Below are 14,900 nucleotides of genomic sequence, written 5' to 3'. Positions count from 1 at the left end.
CACAAATAAAAGCTTAAAGAAGTAAAATTGCTAGAGATTGCCTCAATCGGACTTAGTACGCCTCACGTCGAGTCTTCTCTTTCTGATGGTGCTTGCGATCTATGATCGGTTTCTTGATTCTCCTACTAATGATAAAATTCTCTCGATGGCATATGGATCTCGATCTAAAACCAACTACCTAAGACCTCAATGCCTTAGCTTTACTCAAACCCCTTTGCTTGATCTCTAGAGAGATGAAAAATAAAAATCAAAGAGAGAGAGAGAGAGAGAGAGAGAGAGAGAGAGAGATGTGAGAGATCTAGCCTAGGCGAGCCACCTTTAAAGAGAGATGAAGAGGCTAGGTTAGGCATGGCCCCTTAGGCTAGTTAGGAGATAGAGAAAACCTAGGTGCGTGCCCCTCTTGAGAAATCTTAGAGAGATAATTCTTAGAGAGAGAAGAGAGAAGAGATGCAGAGATTTGGTAAGGGATATAGTCATTTTTTATAGTTTTTCTATGCTTTAGGGTTTGTCATATTTAGTTAGATCAAATCTTGACCTTCGCTCTAAGGAAATTTATGGGGTGAGATATGTAAGCCGTCCATTCTTTAGATCCGCCATCATGATTCAAGAAATGTGGTAGAAAATTATCCTCCTTTTTTCTAAACTTATTCCCATCAAATATTTATATAAGAGAAATATTACTCATACTTTCTCATTTAGTAGATTCCTTATTCTTTCAATCAAGTAAACTTGATACACAAGATTTTATAAAATTTCAATATTTGATTTTATTGTGCAAGTTGGCTTCAACCAAAATTAAAAATCCAATAGCATAAGATAACTATTGCCATATTTGGAAAAAGATCAATCCCCTATGGGTGCGGCGTGCCACCCTTTAGTGGCCTCTCATGGGCCCCATCCAATCAACCTCATGTGATAAACGGACCCCCATATTTTATGGAGGGTCCCACATGTTTTTAGAAAATATGAAAATTGATTTTTAGAATTTAATTCTCTTAGTTTATTTAAAGCATTAGAAAATAACCTTCTCTTTATTTATAAATCCAAGTGACAAAAATAAAATATCAGAAGAATCACAAAAATTCAAGTAAACATTCCAAAAATCATATAACATAAAGTTAATTAAAATTAATTAATTTTGATGGGAATTAGATCCGTCTAGGTCAAGAAATTTTATCAATGCACTGGAGCATTCTACCTTCAACTGTGGACCACGATCCACATTAGCTTTCTCAAACTGACCCAGCAGCTACCATGACCCACAATCCACTGTAGGGGCTCATGATTGGACTACCAAAGTCAGCCAATAGACTAGGGGAAACAATCACAGTCTGTGTATTTCAGGTACTCCTCTAGAGATAGAAACCATGGTCCCCTAGACCATGATGCAACCACGACTTAATGATATATAGGAGTAATCTTGCACATGTACATGCTTCACCCTCAATGGTGGATCGCTATCTCAATACAGCTATATATATACATACTGTGTGATGATACAACGATGAGGTTTTAGCCCTGTCTCTAAAAACTATTCATTACACATAAGAGTCTCACAGTCCCTTGACTCTCATCCGAGAATACTCCGATCTCATCAATGGCTAGCCCACTAAACCCTTCTCGGTTTTATCTCTATGCCCAAGTATTTTGGATTTTTCCAACTCGATTGGCCTAGCAAGTCGAGCCAAGTTCGAGTATCGGCAAATTGCATTTGTTTAGTATGGTTCACATGAGGACTACACTCCCATTGAGTTTATATTTCACTATATAAAATGCTTATACAAGCTCTCATAAGGCCTTTAATTGCCACATATACACACGTCTAATGCATCTCTAGTAATACAGTGTATGTATTGTGTAATACATTCACGGGGTTCAGTAATTTAGTTGTATGACTTCTATAATATACATCCATGGGCGTTTATGGCCCGAATATACAACTTTTCATGTTTTAACACTTTTAAATTGAACTTTGATGGCAGCTCATTAAGAAATCCTAGACCAACTGGAGTAAGAGGTATTTTCAAGCATCATTGTAGGTCTACTGTTTTCTCTTATGCTGGACCCTGTGGTTCCACCACAGCTAATCAGGCTAAGATAGCTTCTCTACTCTATGATTTGAAAATTATTGTCGGCGAAGGTATTTTAGGAGCTATTTTTATTGAAGTCGATTGTCTTAATGTGATTAAATGGTGCTTGATGGAGCAGCGAATACCTTAGACTCTTCATACTTTTTCATTGAAAATTATGGATCTTTTCTACTCTCCTGGGCTTTTAGTTTCTTTCTCCCATAATATACAATCCCATACAAAATTTGACCGTACAAATTTCACAAAAAAATTAGAACTTTGTAACAGGAAGGAGGCATTCAAGACCCCTCCTTGGCAATACAATTTGCTACTGAATTTCTCTCCCTACAAGAGAATGAAAGAGGTTATTAAACCTCTCGAACTGTTTTTTATGCTACTGAATTTCTCTCCCTACGAGAGAATGAAAGAGGTTATTAAACCTCTCGAAATGTTTTTGATTTCATCAAATTATGAGTAAATTTTTTTATCACCTATAACCCATCATATAAAGAGAAATAAAGGATACCGATATTCAACAGAAAAAGTATAAATTTATCAAATGAGATTGTATATGATGAAAACATTTACCTTTTATACAAGGAGTTCAAAATTATTTATAACCATCTAATGTGAAAACTAATAGCTTGAGTGTGTCATGAAGTTTGAGAAAATTTCTTTTGAAGTTTGAGCTTGTTTATGGAATAAATGCAACCATCCAATTTCACATCCAATGGTCAAAATTAATTATGACCACGTAGTATCAAAGGTAAATGGTTTTATTGTATACTTTTTTTAGGAGATTGATTGTTTAACAATTTAACCATATCTTTTGATTTTTCAAAATGCCCATAAAAAACACATGGTCATGAGTCGGAAAACTTCCAAATGGGTAAATTATCACATATTTCATATCATGAGTATGTTGATAAAGTTCCCTAGAAAAATCACAAAAAGAGATAGAAGATACTAACAGGAAAGAAATATAGAGCATTTGTCATTTAATGGGATTGCATCCATATAAATAAAGGGTGCCTATAGGAAAGAAATAATAAAAAGATGTGACTTCATTATCAGCGATTGAAAGGTTGAGATATATTTGAGTTGCCTACGTTTTAAGATAATTTCGAAGTAGTAGAGATTGAGTGAAAAGCAAGCTTGAAAACGACTGAAATTATCAAGAAAGCCTATTCAGGGTTATCAAGATCGGCATTAGCCACGAACCAGTAGATGTTTGGTTGAGTCAAAATCGGTCTAACCACTAGCTGAATCGATTAACTGAATTTTTCAAAAAAAAATAAGAAAAAAAATAAATATATTAGTTTAAAAATATAATATTTATTAAAAATTTTGCCCAACTTCATCTAGTTGGTTAAATCGATTAAAATTAATTGGTCCAACTGTCCAAACCAGTCAAATATTGGTTTTAACAAAGGTTTGACTAAATATACTTTCACTTTATACCAGATTGGCCAAGGCACTAGACGTTTACCCGTCCGTTCAAACTACCAGCCTAATCCGATCTTGATAACTATAAGCCCTTCGACACCTAACAAGTGTTTAAAATGTTGGGTGAGTGTGGTCATTAAAGGCTTTATGAGTGCTTGTAATAAAACATTTTGATATAATGGAACATGAATTCAGTGGAAGTGTAGTCTCTCGTGGACTATACTAAGCAAATAATGGTTGTTGATATCAGACTGAGCTTGACGAACTAGACCAGCCAGTTGGAAAAAACCTATGAAAAACCTATGTTACCGGAGCATAGAAAACTATCCGATAAGGGTTCTAATAGGTCATCCCTTGAAGAGGTCGGAGGATGTCCAAATGAATGAGTCGAAAGACTGTGTGATCTTGTATGTGATGGTGGCCTTCAGAGACGGGGCCAAAGCCTCATCCATATATTATCACATGACATGCATAATGATAGCAGTTTCGGGAAGCGAATCACATTTCAGGGTGAAGCTTATGCATGTGCGAGAGATACCCCTATGTACCATAAGAGTTATGGTCGCATCAGATCTAGGCGAGAATAAAACGTCTCTAGGGAGAGCATGTAATTCACAAACTGGGATTACGACCTCTTGACTCATCGGCCAGACTTTGGTGACCCACTAATGGGCCCCTGCATGAACTGTGGGTCACAGGAAACACTAGGTCGGTTTGATAAAACAAGTGTGGTCTGTAGTTCACAATTGAAGGTGGAATGCCCCAATATTTATTTATTTAATTTCTAGACCATATGGACCATTTTCTCATCTAATGAATTTAATTATGTTTTTTTTATGGCATATATTATTTTAAAATTATTATTTGAATTTTTATAAATCTCTAAATATTTTATTTATCAAATTTGGATTTATAAAATCAGAGATATTGATTTTATAATGATTTAAATATTTAAATAAATTCTGAAAATTCTTTTATTTAAATTTAAAATATTTAAAATTGTATGGGGGCCCATTGTGCACATGGGCCACCATGGTTTAGTTGTTGGGGCCCATGAGATCCCCTCATGGGTGGCATGCCCCACCCTGTTTGAAAGTTTACTATTTCCATTATCTTGAGATAGAGCAACTTTTGACATGGAAAGCTAGTTGCTATATGTTTTGGAAAGAACTAACCTTGACGAAGCTTTGAATGGTTTCTTTGGAAAGCATGAGAAGGCTTGTGCATTATTTTGGAATGCACAATATTTTATTTGAAATTATTTTATTTAATTTCTATTGATGGGAAAATGGTTAAGAAAAATAAGATAAAGGTTCTAGCACCTTCCATAATGTTGATAGCCCATCTATAGAATAGAATGCTCAAATCTCTCACCCCATAAGTCACTCAAGATCAACAGTTCATGTTCAATCTCACAAAAAGAGACAAGCTATGAAAAACACTAAAAAACCCTGATTCTATTCTTATTCTATAAATAGATGACCTCTACCCACGAAATCTCTATACCAAAATTTCTCCTCTCTCTCTCTCTAAATATTTCTTTCTCTTGATGGCAATAAGGGGCATGCCCCAAACTGTAGAGTGCTCTCTCTCTCTAGCATATTCTAAGGGGCACGCCCCACCTATTGGTTTTCTCTCTCTCTCTCTCATCTTGCTTTAAATCTAAGGGTTGGGTAGTATTAAGAAGATGACATCCCAGACTAGGTCTTGAGGGTTTGAACATAAGGTTTAAAGTCTTGTGATCAAGAGGAGATCAAAATTCCATTGAAGGGTTTGTCCTAAACTTGCTTTTCCGGTTGAGATTGAAGGTTGATTGTTGATCCTGCGTTATGAGATGGTGGTGACTCGGCATGGGGTGTAATAAACTCGATTGAGGTAATCTCCGACATATCTTTTGTTTTTTGCATATTTAATTATATTGTCTTTTTATATTCCTAAGCATATGAAGTACATGTTATTATATTTGTTTAAATAAAATTGATTTGTCATCAAGGTTTTAAGATCTTATTTTTATTTTCTTTGAAGCATGAGTTATTGTAACAATACTACTTTTAAGTTCTTGTAAGTGATCTTTGCCAAAATAATAAAGGTGAAAAATAAGAAAATAAAAATATACATACCTTGACAATAACATTGGTCTTTCTTTTATAAAAAACTGGACACGAGCTCATACAACAGGTTGGAGCCTCTCTCTTTAGTCTTTCTCAGGCGAGTCCGAGTCACACCTGGCTTTTTTTATTAGGAAATATGATACCATATGAAAATATCACGAGTCTCAAAGTATTTTTGCGTTCGGCCTGGAATCATGTGGCTCACAGCCTCACACATAATCCCAGTTATTTGGGCAATTTCAAGCTTTTAAATCACTGCACCTAACTATATAAAAGATGATATTTGATGAGGAATTTGGTCCTTCACCAAACAACTTTTATGTGTTTCTTTTTCATGTAAATGCACATAAACCACTGAAGCTGCTCAGCAATCAGCATTCACTTCAACCATGTGAACTAGTGAGAGAGAGATTATGCAGTTGTGGATCCGTTGAGATGATTCCTTGAAAGGGGAACTACATGTAAAAATAAAAAAATGTATCAACTAACACACCAAAACCCCATCCTTTTCAAATCTATGCGTGTCTTTAATCTATACTTAAAACACAAATAAATAAATAAATAAAAATAATCAAGGAGAAGAAAGAAAGTTATCCAAATACTTCCAATAATCACAAAAGCCAAATTGTTTAGACTCTTCCTCGCAAAGTATTCTTTGATCATTGTTCTTAACGCCTAATATTATGATCAAGTTGATTCAAAGAATGGTGATGAATTTTCTGTGTGGGTCTTTGGATGGGGTGAAGAAATATCATCTGATCTGTTTAGTTGGGAGAGGGTTTGTACGTAAAAGATGAAGGGTGGTTTTGGCATTAGAAAATTAAAATTGGTGAAAAGGACTCTTTTATCAAAGGGAAAAATTTATATAGAGCCTACCTCAAAACTTTCACTAGAAGAGGTGGTTTTGATGCCCAAATATCCTCAAATTTATCATCTTAGACATCAAGATGCATGGACTTGAAAAAAAAAAATGGATTTCAAGTTTTAAAAATAGTGCATCTTGTAATGCATTTTTGGGCCGTCAAATTTTAAGTTATTCAAGTTTTCATAGATCTGCTCGATCTACACTATTTTTGGAGCTTTAGATTTTATAATAATTAAAGATGAAAATATATTTTTTAAGGCTAGTCAAAGATTTCCAATATTAAAACCATATTTCTCGACACCATTTGAAGGTGGGCTCTAATTTGATTGTTTAGAGCCTTGGCTCTATACAAACCGCACCCTTTATCAAAATGGTGGTGGGGTCCACGGTTGAAAATAAAGGACTTAGAGGAGAGTGTTGGTTGCAAAATATAGAGTGGATCGAAATACCAAACTCATCCGTGGCAGGAGGGCTGGCATAATCTTTCACAGCTTTGGAAGGGTATTCTTAGTTGTAGGGTATTGCGGTGAATTATAGTCGATAGGTAGTTGGAAACGGTGAGAAGATTAATTTTTCGTCAAACAAATGGTTGGATGATAGGCCTTTGAAAATCAAATTTCCTCAACTTTTCTCGAAAATTTCAAATCGTGTGGGAAAGGTGAATGAGATCTATGTTTTTTTTTGTTTTTTGATAAAAGTTATCAAGATATTATTGCAAATACAAGAATTACAAAAGATTTACATTAGTTGAAGATACAATTGAATCACGTGTAACTCCTTTATTTTGCTAACCCATCAGTTAAGGAATTGGCCTCCCTATAAATATGGTGAAAAGATACATTCAAAGATCTTCCCAACTCCAAACTCTGCAACCACAAATGACGGAGCTTCCATGGGATTCGTTGTTCCTTGTTACACTACTTGATCACATTTAACGAATCCCCTTCCACCAAAATAATAGGTCTCAAATTTTTTGAAAAGAAAAATTGAAGACCATAAATCAATACTGATAATTATGTAAGATTAACAAGTGCAACAGCTCCCCATTCTAGTCCCTCAACACACCTCCAATGCTTGCTACTCCTGGGTTTCCCAAGGAGTTACCATCAAAATTAAGCTTAAACCAACCCCTAGATGGTCAGCACCATCAAATAACATGCGTGTTCTTAGGGGAACAAGAAAGGGCTAAATTGGCCAGGTTCATCCTAACATCCACCTCTATAATATCCCCTCCCTCCTTAGTAATCGAGAGCCAGGACCAGCTAGTATGAATAATATTATTCAAAATTACATCCAAAGGCAGTAACTTCCCTTCAAATGTTCGTCTATTTCTTTCCTTCCATACCTCCCAAAGTGTAGCCCCCTACTAATCTTCCATATCATTCTCCCCAACTTAGGTAAACAAGTAAAATCCAGTTGAGAGATAACACCCATGCAATGTTTGGATTGTTTGGATTATACAATGTCTCTATTACAAAATGCATGATTCTTTCATTTCTCAATTAACTGAGCTACTTGAGGAGTTGTAATGGACTCATATTTTGAGAGAGCGAGAAGATGAAATAGTTTAGGAAGAGAAAAGTGATGGGATTTTCTCTATTAAATATGCATATAGATTATTATTTCATGATTGAGTTCAATGGACTAATAGGCATCTCAGTAAGATTTGGAAATGGCATGTCCCCCATAAGGTTAAAAAATTTCTTTCGACCTATATGCAAAATAGATCTCTTACTGTTGATAATATCAGGAAACGAGGTAAAATCCTGATTCACATATGTTTATTATGCAAAAAGGATGAAGAGAATGGGGACCATTTATTTCCCCATTGTGAATTTACAGGTACTCTTTGGAAGTGTGGGCATTTCAATTGTGTGGAATTGCTATGATTTAACCTCAACATCAAATTAATATTGTGGAGCAGTTAGGTGTTTCAGGATCACCAAAGAAAGGGAAATTTATGTGGGATATTATGAGGACTGCAGTGCTATGAGAAGTTTGGTCATAGCAGAATAGAATAACTTTTGAAGGGAAAATTCTATCTATACAGCCAATAAAAGATAAGATCTTAGACACTACATATTTGTGGTTGGTGTGAAATATTGTGATGAAATATATGGCATTCTTTTGGATTTTGTAGACATGTGGGAAGATGGAATCCACTAGCAAATGGCTATATCAAACCTAATTTTGATGGCAATGTATCAAACTTAATTTTGATGGTAGTTCAATGGGAAACTTGAGACTTGCTCCTAATGGAGGAATTATTTGAAAGTCGGATAGCAATATTCATTATTGCTATTTTGGTCCTTGTGGTACAAGTCTACCGCAAATAAAGCTTAAATGAATGCTTTCATTTTTGACCTAAAGGTCGTAAAAGAGCGATAATGGTGGTGTCTAATGGATAGTGACTCCCTAAACGTTATCAATTGGTGTAAGAAAAATTGGAGACCACCTTGGACACTGAGATCTCTATGGTTTGAGATTATGGATTTGTTAGCTAGGTTGTGGGTATATTTTTATCATGTTTATAGAGAGGTCAACCAAATAGCTGATTTTTTAGTTAAACGTGGCGTGAGCAATTCCCATATTGTAGTTTGTGATTCTCTACTACTGTAATTGCTGTGTCTTTTCTCTTATCAATAAAAATTCACGATCTTGTCAAAAAATAAAAAAAATGAAAGTACTTAGTAGTGCCAACCATAATTACTACACCCCTATACTCAATGTACATACTACGTTCAACTTTATCAAAAAAAAAAAACAAATAATATTTTACACTGAGCAAAATAATCAAAAAGCTAATATTAAAAAATCTACAAAGCCATGCTACTTGGTTATATAGGGCTGACTTTATAAGGATGGTATGCTATAAGAGGAACATCTCCGGTAACAGTAAGTCACAATCATCATTTCTCAGATCCATTTGATATAATTATTTGGATTAAATCATAAAGTTTGAAAAAATTTTATTTAAATTTTATATTTAATTAATAACATTTTATTTATTTCATATCCAACTGCTACAAATAATTGGCCACCTTCGATCATGATAAATAATAATATTATTACATACTTTTCGAACCCTAATTCATGTTCGATGTTAGACCTTCTGCTCAGTACAAGAAACCATTGCTTAAGGAGCTACTTTTCAGCATATCACTGGAGTTTTCAGGCGCGTTATCCGACTTGTTCCTGGACTTCTCTGGAGAATTTTCTAAATGTTTGTCACTTTTCGAGAATTTCTTCGCGATTTTTGTGAAGAAATTTCAAAGAGCTGCGGGCCCTCTTTCAACAATTTCCGAGCTACTTTCCAGGCCTTATCCAACTTTTCTGTCCATCTTGCGGGGACTTTTCCAACTCCATAATCATTTTCCGGTGAATTTCCTGGAAAATAATGCCAATTCGGCAACTTTTTCTACTTAGCTAGACTTTTCCAGTGAGTTTTCGCAAAAATAATCCCAATTCAGCAACTTTCACGACTTAATGAGACTTTGCAGGCGAGTTCTGCGGTAATAATACCCATTTGCAGCAACATTGCCGGCCTCCACAGCAATTTAATCGGACTTTTTTGGGTGTCTCCTGGCAAAAAATCATTTATTTCCGGTCAAATATTCGGTGTCAATAGGCATTTCCGGGCGGTCTTATCCAGACCAACCATCATTGTCCGGCGAATTTACCGGCCAAAAAATGGCTAAAATTTCCCCATTTAAACCTAACGATGCACAGCTAAAGGAACAAGTTCAGAGAGTGGCGTGGGAATCGGCGTGGGAATCGGCGAAGGAATCGGCGAATTTCTACAGACGGGGCACGATCCATTGAGCCTCAGCCAGCCGTCGATGCAGGACACGTGGAAGCAGTGCAGGCAGTCCGGCACCCACCTGATAACTTCTCCTTTCCTGAACTCGCCCAAACAAATCGGACATCCATCGTTTACTGGCCTCGGAATATCCTGCGCTCGCCGGAAAACCACTCGCGGAAAACCGCTTATGCTTTGCTCATCTAGCCCGGTCATAATAAAGTGGTTTTCCGGCGTTAGAAAATCTGGAACAGTGGCCTGAAAGGAGGAATCAGCAGTATTCCGGCTCGACCGGCCCTTGACTTTGACGCAGGCGTAGGAGGCGAGCATAATGGTGGAGACCAGGACGAGGAGGCCCACGGCTATGGCGATTCCATAGCCCAGGCCCACCTTTGTGGTGGTTTCAGTAATAGGGAGAGAGGAGTTCCAGACCATTGTTTTTTTTGGAGAGAGAAACTAGTTGGGCAGAAGCCATGAGGAATATCGTTCAAGAGTGAGAAACATAATTATAGAGTGAGAGGAGTTCCAGACCATTGTTTTTTAGAGAGAGAAACTAGTTAGCAAGAAGTCATGAGAGATATCATTCAAGAGTGAGAAACATCATTCTAGAGTGAGAAGAGTTCCACACCATTCTTTCTAGAGAGAGAAACTAGTTGATTCGCCGGTTAAGGGAGAGAAGTCACGAGGAATACCGTTCTAGAGTGAGGAATACCGTTCTACAGTGAGAAACATCATTCTAGAGAGAGAGGAGTTCAAGGCCAGGCCATTTTTTTAGAGAGAGAAAGTAGTTGGCTAGTTAAAGGAAAGGAATCACAAGGAATATCGCTCTAGAGTGAGAAACATCATTCTAGAGTGAGAGGAGTTCCAGACCATTCTAGAGAGAGAAAGTAGCTGGCGAGTTAAGGGAGAGGATCCTGAGAATTATGGGAAGAGAAGAGTTCCAGACCATTGACAGAGAGAGAGAGAGGTAAGAGAGAGAGGCGAAGAAGTGGTCGTCTCAGTTGAGAGAGAGATGTAGAGAGAGAGAGACGTATTGACAAAATTCATTTAGATTGAGAGATCAGAAAATGGTAGGTTCCGCATGAGAGAGAGAGAGGAAAATGGGTAATGATTTCTGTTTAGGTTAGACAGCAGTTCCAAGACCATTTAGAGAGAGAGAGAAGAAAATGGGTATTACTGGTTTTTGTGAATAGAGAGAGAAAGAGATAAGAAAAGGGGTATTACTGGTTTTTGTGAATAGAAAGAGTGACGAAAATGGGTAAGTATTACTGGTTTTTGTGAATCGAGAGAGAGAAGAAAATGGGTATTACTGGTTTTTGTGAAACGTTGAAAGGAGGAATGTTGCAGGTGATATTATGAGAGAGAGAGAGAGAAAAGAAAATGGGTAATGGTTTCAGTTCAAGTCAGACAGCAGTTCCAATACCATTTTTGAGAGAGAGAGAGAGAGGGTAATGCTTTTTGTGGAGAGGTAGAGAGAGAGAGAGAGTGGATAATGGTTGAGAGGGAGCAATGGTGCAGGTGATATTATGGGTGGGGAAATTTTAAAAAAATAGTACTCGAGGGGTTTGGTTTTCAAACTCTATCGAATGGGGTGATTTTTGAGCCATGGGGCCAGGAGCCGTGGCGAGTTTCACGGAAGCAATTAAGTGAGAGAATTAAATGAGAGGAGAAAAATATGGTTGCTCTCTCTCTCTCCTCTCTCTTCTTTCTCTCTCTAAAAAAAGACGGTGCTCACTCCTCTCTTTTCTTTCTCTCTCTAGAAAAAAGATGGTTGCTCTCTCTCTCCCAAAAAAGATGTTTCCTCTCTCCTATCTTCTCTCTTTCTCTCTCTAGAAAAATGGTTGCTCTCTCCTCTCCTCGTTGCTCTCTCTCTAGAAAAAAATGGCTCTCTCTCCTCTCTCTAAAAAAAGATGGTTGCTCTCTCTCCTCTCTCTAGAAAAAAGATGGTTGCTCTCTTTCCCCTCTTCTCTCTCCAGAAAAAAGATGGTTGCTCTCTTTCTCTCTCTTCACTCACTCTCACTCTCACTCTCATTGGAGTGGGGATGATGACATTGGATCAAGGTGCAGCCACATGGTTTTTATTCCAGAAATCAAGGACCAAGTCTCCAGCTCACATTTCTAAAGATTGCGTACGGCTTCAGATGAGTCTTTATTGGAGGAGTGAGGTTTGTATAGGGCCACACCAATAAAATTTATTGGGGGTATGGTTTGCATAAGGTAGCCCTAAAGAATCAAATTCAGATATTTTTAAAGGAAAAAATTGAGAGAGAGAGATGAGTTTGAGTTTTAGGGAGAGAGTTTTGAGAGAGAGAATAGATGATGTGAGAGAGAGTTGGGAGTTTTTGATTTTAAAAAGAGAGTTTTGGGAGAGATAAAATTATTTCATAAATTGTTGAAGTCAATAATACATGGTCAAAAGAGTTTAAAGGGTTGAAAGATAGAAAAGATGAGTCATTTTGCTTACAAGTAATATTTTTAATTTTTGAATCTAATGAGATATAAAAGTTAAAAATACGGAATAATAGGATATTTTCCCTTTCAAAAATAGTATAAATGGGGCATATATGTAAACACTTGAAAATATTCAAAACTGATGGCCTAGATAATACATTACAAAATGCATTATTTCTCAAACTTGAAATCCATTATTTTCACGTCTATACATATCGAGATTGAGATGATCGATTAGAGGGTTTTCGACATCGAAACGACTTCTTCTAGTGAATTTTTTAGATTCGGCTTAATTTGAATGTTATATGACTCAACCTTATATAAACTTTTTTCGAGTTTATATGGATATACAACAGCTTCAAATCTAATTTTATCTCTAGTTATGAAATTTAACATTTTTAAAATAGTACAATTCGAAAACATCTATAAATACTAATTTGTTTTTTTAAATAGATGATCTAAATAACTTATTACAAGATGCGTCATATTTAAGACTTGAAATTCATTTTTTCTTCATATCCATACATCTTGAAATCAAGATCATCAATAGAAAGGTTATCCAATAGTCCAATTTCATAATTCTCTTTCTGGATATTCAATGTCAAAATTGTCTTCTAATAATTTTTAATATGCACCTTCCTTAAATACTATAAGGTTGCAACCTTATGTAAACTACCACAAAGAGATCCACCAGTTATTTTCTGGGTAGTTGTATAATAGGATCCAAACTTTAGATGTATCATTGCTGCTAACAACTCAATCCCAGACATGTTGGAAGCGATCGTGATAAACTACCAACGCATCAATATATCAGCCAATGAACTTACTCCAATGAGTCCATGGTGTCGGGTCCAGCCTGGCTTAGTAGCCACTAGATCATGCCTAAGTGCATGGCCCAGGGCTGAAATCTACCAGCTTGGACCGGGCTGGCCTAAGACAGGTGATGGCCCGGCCCAGCTTGCCACACCATTTTTATATTTTTTCTATAAATTTATTAAAAGATAAATTTAATGTCTTCCCAATCTCACAAGGCACAATAGGGCAATAAGAAATTGGAGGTAGCTAAAAGGCGACTACTTGTGACATTCCAACGAAAGTAAAAAAGTTTGTATGTACACCACCTTAAGGAGACCTTAGGGCTTTTTTTTTTTTTTTTTTTTTTTTTAGGGGGTAATTCACACATATCCCTTCTTTTTTTTTCCAAATAGTTTAAGAGTTAGTCTTTTTATTTTATTTTTTTGGCAATTCACACATATCCCTACCTACTTTTTCAAATAGTTTAAAAGTTAGTCATTTTAAGGTGTAGTGGGTATGGATGTCATAATGATTAGGGTGTGGAGTGCTACCACCACGACTTCAACCCATTTCCCACAACCTCATGATGCAGCAGTGAGCGAGTGATAAACACCTCATGTTGGGGCCGCGTCTACATAAAAGAACATAAAATATAACATTACATATTTTATAATACATAAACTAGGGTAATTGTGAGTGTGTGTGTTCGCGTGTTGGGGTGTCTCTAACCCAACAAGGTCTGAGATGTACCCGAACCCGACCCGCTAGGTAACGTCTCTAACCCAAGGGACATCCCAACTGTAGGCTTGGACGATCGACCCGTCCCGATTGACACTCTATATTCAATCGCTTACCCTGTCGCATTTAGGGAAGGGTAAAATGCCAAAAAAAAAAAAAAAAAAATCCGTATCATCTATACTACATTATTAAGTCGGGCAGACACGTCGCAAGAATTAAAAAAGAACCCACCCTCGTAGAAAATGTAGGGCAAATTCCCTAGAAATAAAATGGGTTTAGGGCAACAATTTATCGTATATTTATATTTGTTAAACAAAAAAAATCTCATTTTCTTAGGAAAGAAACAAATACAGTTTATCCTTTTACTTGACTTATTTCTCTCTCATGTCTCAATTGTAGAGATAAGGTTATCCAAAAAGGAAAAATTATCAAGATAACCACAAAATTTAGGATGCCCCATGATCATCAAGACAATAGAGAGAGTTTAGCCAAGGAAAGAGAGATCACAATAACCCACAAAAAATAAACGTCCTAGGATTTTCATAAATTTTAAAAAAGAAACCACGTGATATATTTAGGATACAGGTAAGATAAAAAACCTTTCGAATATCTTAGGGATAAAAATG

At 36.3% G+C, this 14,900-nt stretch overlaps 1 protein-coding gene across 1 annotated transcript; it reads right to left on the bottom strand.

The window, feature by feature from the left end:
- Positions 1 to 10,066: 10,066 nt before the first annotated feature.
- On the bottom strand, positions 10,067 to 10,864 carry LOC18427119 (putative RING-H2 finger protein ATL69). Its single transcript, XM_020662863.2, has one exon. It carries the CDS (start codon positions 10,723 to 10,725, stop codon positions 10,207 to 10,209), a length of 519 nt encoding a protein of 172 aa, XP_020518522.1. The 5' UTR covers positions 10,726 to 10,864; the 3' UTR covers positions 10,067 to 10,206.
- Positions 10,865 to 14,900: the final 4,036 nt, after the last annotated feature.

Source organism: Amborella trichopoda, chromosome 1 (assembly GCF_054954075.1).
Source record: "Amborella trichopoda isolate Santa Cruz 75 chromosome 1, AtrichopodaSantaCruz75HAP2 v2.0, whole genome shotgun sequence".
NCBI classification, from domain to species: domain Eukaryota; kingdom Viridiplantae; phylum Streptophyta; class Magnoliopsida; order Amborellales; family Amborellaceae; genus Amborella; species Amborella trichopoda.
Note: the sequence above shows the minus strand (reverse complement) of the source record. Positions and strands in the feature narration are given on the sequence as shown.